General features: G+C 35.7%; 1 protein-coding gene across 4 annotated transcripts; it reads right to left on the minus strand.

The window, feature by feature from the left end:
- Nucleotides 1-2721: 2721 nt before the first annotated feature.
- On the minus strand, nt 2722-8658 carry LOC147455917 (uncharacterized). Of its 4 annotated transcripts, none has more exons than XM_086514547.1 (4): nt 8343-8658; nt 7663-7797; nt 5325-5454; nt 2722-3687 (listed from the first exon to the last, which is right to left on the minus strand). In XM_086514547.1, the coding sequence occupies exons 2-4, from the start codon at nt 7790-7792 to the stop codon at nt 2811-2813; spliced, it is 1137 nt and encodes a 378-aa protein (XP_086370673.1). In that variant the 5' UTR covers nt 7793-7797; nt 8343-8658; the 3' UTR covers nt 2722-2810. The 4 variants fall into 4 exon arrangements, with proteins under 4 accessions (XP_086370673.1, XP_086370672.1, XP_086370671.1 ...); XM_086514546.1 differs by having other exon boundaries at nt 7663-7800; XM_086514545.1 differs by having other exon boundaries at nt 7663-7811.
- Nucleotides 8659-8866: the final 208 nt, after the last annotated feature.

Here is an 8866-nt window from a genome sequence, read left to right on the forward strand (position 1 = left end):
AATGACAAAGAGCAGACATAAGGGTAATCAGAGGATCTCAAAAGCTTATCCTTGATAATGCGCATCGAATGCTCGGTAGGGTTTTGAACCTCAAATTAGAATAATTAAGTCCTGGATTCGGCCTGACACACAGACTTTGCATTAGAGTGCAACTTGGCCTAAAGAAGTTAAGGGTTTAGCCATACAATTTCTACAAAATCCTTACAAAGTTGTCATTGGCTCACAAGATCAGAAAGCCAATCACTCAATTCTACAGATTGTAGAAGTTGTTTCTGAGAATCACAAATACTCCGAATTGACAGATTTGCTGGAGCAAGTGATGGATGGAGCTTTCTCTATCCATGATGATAAGAGTCAAGTTAAATGACATTGGGTTCTTTTTGAATTTAGATCTGGTAGTAGACCTATAATGACAGAAACAGATGCTGCAGCTCGGAGCGTGGATGTGAAAGACATAAAGTTATTATCAATTATGATTTTCCTGAATCATGTGAAGACTATGTACATCGGATTGGATGAACAAGACAGGCTACTGCAAAGGCTATAGGCTATACTTTCTTTACAACAACAAAACGACAGCAAAGACCACATCGCCATTGACAATCAGGTCATGACATGAACGCGGAAGGGGGGAATGTTGACCGTTGGGTCAACAACACAACATAACTCAAGTTTCGTACCAAAGTCTTATCTTTTGCGAGTTATGAAATGCTGCGGATTATGGCTATAAACGTCATTTGTAATGAGTAGTTATTCTAGTTTCAGAAGCCGGGGTGCAATGGCACTTCCAGATTGTAAATACAAAGCCATTTGACCCTTTCAACCCCATTTTTGGTTAAACCTAAGGTAGCCTTAGTATGTAAGGTACCTAGGTAAAAAAAGACTTTTTCATAATCAAAACTTGAGCACTGCCGTCTACTGTGTGTGAGAGAGAAAGAGAGTGAGTGTGAGCTTCATCCTCTTGCTACGCCCTGCTCGCTCAACACATTGGAGATCCGAATGCACCATTGCTGTAGGCTCGAGGAGAGCTACGCAACAACGCCAAGCATTCCACGCGAGACGAAGCGCACACACCGACGCATCTATGAGCTATTTGTGGCCATAAGTGTATCAAACGATGTCTTTTTTCTGCGTGCTAGTAGTCTATAGAATCGTGGCGACATAAGCTACGCATAGGTACTCATAAATTTCAGTTTCGGGCACTTTCAAAATTCTGCTGTGTCATCCTACGCGTTTTCTGCAGACGGGTTTAGAGTGAGGGTTTTGAGTGTAGAAGCTTAGGGACAGGTGTATCCTAGTGAGGGGATGGTGTTCCTTAAGTTTCGTATGAATCTGGCATGATTAGGTGAGTTACCTTCAGTATGTGTGTATGTGGCTAGGTGGTGTAGTTGAGAGTAGTGAGGTTCTTGATTGTGGTTTAGTTGGCCTTCCAGAGTGTTGTATGTGTAGGATGGTCTCAGCCTGACAAGCTAAAGAGATTTCCTCTGTGTGCCTATCGTGTCATCTGTGTCCTCGATTGACATTATGTTGATCTAGGTAGTGTTTGCATGCACTTCATGGGTGTGTGAGTCGTTCCTGTCCAACACTCAGTTAGGGTGATCTTGCTAGAGCTCCTCACTAGGAAGCGACCTAGAGCTCCTCATTGGAAAGCAATCTACAGGCAAGGAATTTTTTTGAGATGCAAATATAGTAGGATGGGTAAAGTAGCTTGTAAATGAGCGGCATACATCCAAGGCATTGGATCCATAGGTTTTGCAAGTAGACCATGAGGACAATCAATGTGAAATCTTGTAGTACTTGCATGCTGCATGTGATTGTGCCCAAAAAATTTTGCCTAAGGGAACCATGATGTGATCTGTAGTCTTTATGCCCAAGGAAGTTACTGTCACACTGTGGTGATAGCAACCATGACACGTTGTAGAAACTTCAACAACATTATTTTGCTCAACAAGGTGTCACATATGTTTAAATGATGCATAATTTTTATTTGGCTTTCAAGCCTTAAATTGGTTAATATGGTCTACCCATGAAGGAACTTGCAAAATACAAATCAAAACTCGTCACCATTCTTTACCAAAGACTTGGCTTTTAATGAAGCCCATGAGCACATTGAATTATACATGCTTACAACATGATACTTGATCTAGAACTCTATAGGCTCCAATAAAGAATATTATATAGAGATGTTTTTCTCATAGGCCTTGATTCATCCAAACATCAACTAATGTGCTGCTTTATCATCTCATCAATCCTTGGTTTGACTATACACCAAGATTAGCTTTTATAAGGACAAAACCGTAAGCTCAATGATTGTTTTCTGGGTGAAGATAGCATAGATTGATGTGCCCTTTTTATTGCCAAGCCTCATGATTTATCACTTGTTAAGCAACAATTGTAATGAACATACTACTAAAGTAGTAGAATAAAACCATATTAGTGGAAAAATTAGTAATTAAATTGAGAATTCTAATATCCCATTGCTCTTTTGGGTATGGCATTAGTAATCTATTCAGTCTTCTAACACAAATGGAAACAAACTTGCAAATGATTTTAGATACGTTTAGATAATTTGGATATTGTCATGCTACAGAAACATATTATAGTGTGTTTAAATAACTCATACTTCAAAAATAACATTTGCTTGTTGTTGATAGAGACATGTCACGAAATACTTTATGAAGGCAAGATGAGAGCAATGATTCTATTTAATAGTAAAATGACTATAAGCAAGAACAACCAATGAATAAGTTGAAGATTTTTGCATTTCTAAAAGTGGAGTATACAAATCTCCCATTTTTCAAGAGAGGAATTTACGTGTCCTTTGTTTGCTCACCTTGATATTTAAAATCATTGGGAAATAAGTCATTTTCCCAAAGCTCAAATCCATAATTGTTATCAACCATGGAAAATGGTGGGTTTCTAGCATCTACGATCGGTTGCACACTTTCTACATCCCAAGCAACATCAGAATCATGAAGTGCTATTGCATGTGGTTGATGATCAATTTCATACATTGGTGTGGTGTGTTGGATAGAGGCATTGAAATCCCACGTTTCTCCATGAATTTTGATGGATGCTTGACCACTTGAGACCTGAGCCAAATTGATTTCTTGGTTGAACATACTATTTACATTGGTGGATGCTTGACCACTTGAGACCTGAGCCAAATTGATTTCTTGGCTGAACATACTATTTACATTCAAAGGCTCTTGAATGTGGGTGTTGTTATAAGTAAGAAACCTATCAGTTGCATCAATTCGTACTAATTGTTCGTCATCATTAAGGCCACTTGTATTTGGATAGTTAGAAGCCCTATCATATTCATAGTTAGGTAGAATCATCTCACTCGTTATGGTGCTTTCTAAGTTGTTAATGGAGCTTTGCAAAGAATAGCCATCAAATTCTTGATAAGTACCACTTGTTGTGCCTTGTAGTGGTTCCATTGAGTTGCTGCATCCATCAAATCCAATTACATCATAGCATGCTCCCTCAATCAGCGTGGTATTATATTCTTCTACATTTTGAGAACCATCACTATTGGTTGAAAAGCTCTCAATTTGACCGGATTGAGCTTCATTATTGGACATTAAATCTTCCACCTTTAACTTCTTTTTTATATGAGAGCGCCAATAGTTTTTAATCTCGTTGTCTGATCTTCCGGGTAAGTGCAGGGCTATGAGAGACCACCTGCAAACAAGTAAAGGATGTGAATGGTCTTATTTTGCTATTGTGGCTGGGAGAAAACGGAGATACCGATGTAGTATCCAAGTAAGGCAAGTACTGAACAGAACATAAGATTATCAGGTTTAGGCTTAGTGGTAAACCAAGGACAACAAAATGAAGTAAAGGAAATTGTTCATTTACAAAAATATTAACATGTTAGCATCAACAAGAAACTTTGTGGTGAATTACTTGTTAATGTGGCATTAAGGTCACTTTACTATTTTAATATAATATGTGAGAGGATATACTATAATACCTGATTATCCTATTAGATAATACACAACAATATTGAATGAAATTTTGGTGATAATTAGAGTTGAGTTTTGATGGGTATCCTTGGACTTAGATGTCAAAGGTTGTGCATATTTTTGGGTATTTTAGTGTAGTTTTGAAGGGTAGCTCAGATTTTTTACTTTGAAAATTTGGCAAAACACACCAAAAGGGGTGTGCTCGTAAAAAATATATTGGTAGTGCTAGAAAAAAACCCTCTCATGTGACTGCATGTATAAGATGTTTACACAAGAATATTCCTTTACTAGACAAACTCTCTCTTGAAATCTTGTAGCAAGTTTCCCTTTTTTCGGGAAAACTAAACTCTTGTATTATCTTTTTTCTCAAACAATGAGTGTAGATAAGTTATCAACGAAAAAAGACTTAATGTTAATGTTAATAATAGGCTTAATGCTATGAGATTACTTTAAACTAATTAAATTCTAAAGTATATCATGTACATATTCTATGTTTGTACTTATAGTTTAGCAATTTCAAACCAGTGCTAAACACATTTTGAAACTTGCCTTTAAATTTTAATAAATAAGCAGGTAAAATATTTGGAATAGTGTGGATAGCTGAGCACTTAAAAAAAAAACCAATTAAATTTTGAATAAGAACGTAAAATATTTGGAATAAAATAGTGTGGAATAAAATATTGAAACTTGAATAGTTTACAGAGAATATTGCATTCAATCTCTAGATTTTTTTTTTCTTCTATCATTCATTTGAAAAAGTGAAAAAATTATGGCTTTCCAAAATATACAAGCTATATTTTCCCTTTGTTATGGCTATTTTCCCTTTGTTTACCTATCCCTCATTTTCTTCCATGCTTGGTAGAAAATATCAATCGCTGACCCTCTCCAAAGAAACCAGTCTGTAACACTCTCAAGATAAAATTCCAATCCATTACTTGGGAGCCCACGAACAAATTTTCAAGATATGAAAAATAAAAATGGTATCTACTTTCTTGATGATGCCAGTGATTACTTTTTCATGCATTCTTCAAAGCTAACAGAGTAGAAAAGCTGCAATGTATTTGAGCTAACTTACAGTATCTGTTTTCCAACTTTAAAAATAGGTTATGAGGCTACACAAAAGACTATAAATAATTTCAATACCAATAATTATTTTAGCATCATGCCATGAATAATCTTGAACTTTTCATGATTTTTGAGAAGTGGCATTATCTATAATCACATGATAAAAATCTAAAAAATGATATTCCCACATTTATTTGGAAAAATACTACTCCATGGAGCCAAAACTGAAAAAATGTTTCCTTGATGTTATGAGAATGTCACCACACGTATGTGCCAAGAAGACTTTACCTATTACCCATGCGGGCATGAAGATGGATGATGAGTCGCTCTTCTTCTTCAGAAATGTGGCCTCTCTTGATGTCTGGGCGCAAATAGTTAACCCATCTGAGTCTACAACTTTTGCCACACCTTTGTAGGCCTATATGCAGATAAGTTTTCATGTTAAAAAATTACAAACTTTAACATCAAAAAATAAAAGCAATTTATATTTTTACACCGTTATATTTTTTGATATTTTTCTTGTGACAAAATGTCACATAGTTTTGCTATATTTTCACAAGACTTGTATGATTTATGCACATGTTTGAAATTAATAATTTTTAAAATAAGGAATCATGCAAATATAGGCCTAACCTTGGAGAACACAGGGAAATTTAATGATTCATCTTGCCATTATATTATAACATCATGTATATAAGCATAAATGAGCATTATACACTTATTTTTTATGTGCAACTAATTTGACAATGAGGGTTATGCAAAAAAAAAAAAGTGATTTGTCAAACCTTATAAATACAATGCCCAAAATCTGCCCTTGAAAATAGAATGCAATTATGTTTACTGTCTAGATTTTTTGGTATCTATAGCTTTTTTTATACATTAATGAACAAGAGTAGAAAGCTATAGATACCAAAAAAAGCTATAGATACCAAAAAATCTAGACAGTAAACATAATTGCATTCTATCCAAGGTTTGTTGAAAATGTTGCTCATGCGTTGAGCAACATGAAATGATTTTGCATAGTAGAACTATCCAAGGTTTGTTGAAAATGTTGCATACAAGAATCACAAGAGAATTATCAAATTTAGAGGCCATTCTCAGCACTATGATGATAATTAGGAAAGCAAGAGCATTGCCAGCTATTTGCATTTAAAATAGTAATAATAGAGATACTCAATAATATGTAAATATAGCACGTGAATCCAATAGAAGAGGTTATCTAGCCCCTTTTTAAACCATCTTTAATATATAGAAGGGTACCAATCAAAGGGGACATACATAGCCAACAAAGGGTGTGCCATTTTAATAAAAAAATCAACAGATATGGGGTTTCTTCAATTAGGCCTTGAACACACTTGATATGGAGGGTCCCACATTATAAACATGGGCATGTTATGTACCTGCTCATATAAAAACATATGTACACAGCTATGTAAGCACATAAACAAAAATGACATATCTTCACTTCCATAGATCTATGTATAGGTCACTTTGAGTAGTAAAACTAGTGGGCTAAATTGCAAGATTAGCTTAATGATGCCGCTTAGGTAGCTTTAACAAGTAAGTTCTCTCCTCAAGAACCCAACATAAGTGATCCAACTTTTCTCTCTCTCTCTCTCTCTCTCTCTCTCTCTCTCACACACACACACACACACACACACACACACACACATGCACATATGAAGGTCTAAAAGTCATAGTTGTCCTCTATAAGGCTCCATGGGAGCAATTTGCATAAAGTTAACTAATAACCGCTGAAGAATTGCTTCTCTTACAATAATCTCAAGAAATGAAACCAAATGGATTTTAAGGAAATGTCATGATAATAACTTATCATCATGAAATGTCATGATAATCAATGTTATTTTATAGCTACATTAATGTCTATAGTATGAACTGTGTAGTCAATTTGATTATTAGATACATACACATCCAAAAAAAATTCTTCAGTCAATGTTTAAGAACACCAAAACTAGAAAAATTTCATGCAAGAGATTACAAAGAAACTCCTATGAAAGTTGTAAAAACCATCACAAGCTCCAAAGTGAACTTTTGCTACCAAATCTTGTAGATACTCTAACTAGTTTCTACAAGATCAAAAGGGATATATTATTTATGTCAATCTTACAATATCAAGAAGGATATATGAAGTTGATCAAAAGGGATATATCATTTATGTCAATCTTCGTATATCAAGAAGGATATATGAAGATCCCATGTTGATCAAAAGGGACATATGGTGTAACCCCACTCTCTCTCTCTCTCTCTCTCTCTCTCACACACACACACACACACACACACACACACACACACACACACACACACACACACACACACACACACACACACACACACACACACACACACACACACACACACACACACACACACACATATGCGCAGAAACAAATTACAATGAATGTACAAAGTTGATCATCATCCTGTACAAGAATGCATGATTTTGTGTGATCACAATTCCAAATGCACAAAGATGAGGCAAAGTTGATGATGTGGGTGCATAGGTACCGGAGCCTAATTATAGAGAGAGAGAGAGAGAGAGAGAGAGAGAGAGAGAGAGAGAGAGAGAGAGAGAGAGAGAGAGAGAGAGAGAGAGAGATCTTCTTACCTGCAGCCTTGGCAAGCTTGCTCCATCTACCTTCCCCATACTTTCGAACAAATTGGATGAGCCTGATATCCTCCTCCACGCTCCAGTGCCCTTTCCTATAAGGCCCATTGCTACTCCCTCCTTGCTTCATCTTCACTACTAGTAATCATCTAATGTTTCCATTATCTATGGCTTAGATTACTTATTTTCCTATAGAAAAATGACAAAAGATTTGGTTTTCTTCACTAAATGGAGATAGCTTCTTATATGTTTCAATCAATTATAGTATAATTTAGGTTTTTCCATTATCTATCAGAATCAATCTCAGCATTAATCACTAATATTATTGGAACTATAGCATGCTACATACAAACCATATTGTAAATTACATACATATATATGGATCAAAATTATCAAGAAGATGACTTGATCCTTGTTTGATTAATATTTTCTTATTGATCAAACTAAAGAATATTATGTAGAGAAAAAATATACAAAGAGTGATCTTGCAACAACATAACAAGAGAAATAAGAAACCGATCAAAAAGTAGTATACATGTAGAGGATGTTCCTGCAAAAAAGTAGTCTAGAAGACATATATATGGAGAGAAATGATCATGCAACAACTTGATAGGTGAAATAAGAATCCAAGCAACAAGACCTAGCTTTTGCCACATACATTGAAGATAGCTAGACCTAACCTTCAATAAGGTATAGTTGCAGAGCGAAAAGTAGTCCCACATCTTCATGTTGCAAATCATGACTGGCAATCACCTTTCATACCTTTATGGTAACCTTGGATATATAATTATAATAGGGTTAGCACTAATCACACCCTTAGCTTAATCTTGCACTTATGCAAAGCCCTAATGCTCATAAGCATATGAAGAGGGAGTGGTGCCCTTCTCAATCATGTGCTTACGGCTGAGGCACAAATTGTGTGATTAAATAATTAATGCATGCAAAGGGCTAGCGTCCTAGGGTTGTGGTAAAGACTTGTATTTTAATGGAAGGTGTAAGCTTGCTTTATCTTTTCTCATAAAGCAAAGCCATTTATTTGTGTGTGTGGAGTAATTGTGGGGGACATTTTCCTATCAAGGTTTACCGATGCCTTTCGCAAGCAGAGCTTTGCACGCTTGATCAAGCTTTGCCATACGTCAACATTTCATATAGCGGGAAACTGGGGTGGGCCCCCCTTGTGATACTTTTACTAACCTTAATTCTA

This window comes from Adiantum capillus-veneris, chromosome 6 (assembly GCF_014529385.1).
Source record: "Adiantum capillus-veneris isolate H3 chromosome 6, ASM1452938v2, whole genome shotgun sequence".
Taxonomy (NCBI): domain Eukaryota; kingdom Viridiplantae; phylum Streptophyta; class Polypodiopsida; order Polypodiales; family Pteridaceae; genus Adiantum; species Adiantum capillus-veneris.

Excerpts from the sequence above, each read along its gene's own strand:
- LOC147455917 (XM_086514547.1), bottom strand. The coding sequence starts at position 7,792 with ATGAAGCAAGGAGGGAGTAGCAATGGGCCTTATAGGAAAGGGCACTGG. Across the intron at positions 5,455-7,662 it reads CAAGCTTGCCAAGGCTGCAG|GCCTACAAAGGTGTGGCAAA; the intron begins GTAAGAAGATCT and ends ATCTGCATATAG. Across the intron at positions 3,688-5,324 it reads CATGCCCGCATGGGTAATAG|GTGGTCTCTCATAGCCCTGC; the intron begins GTAAAGTCTTCT and ends ACTTGTTTGCAG.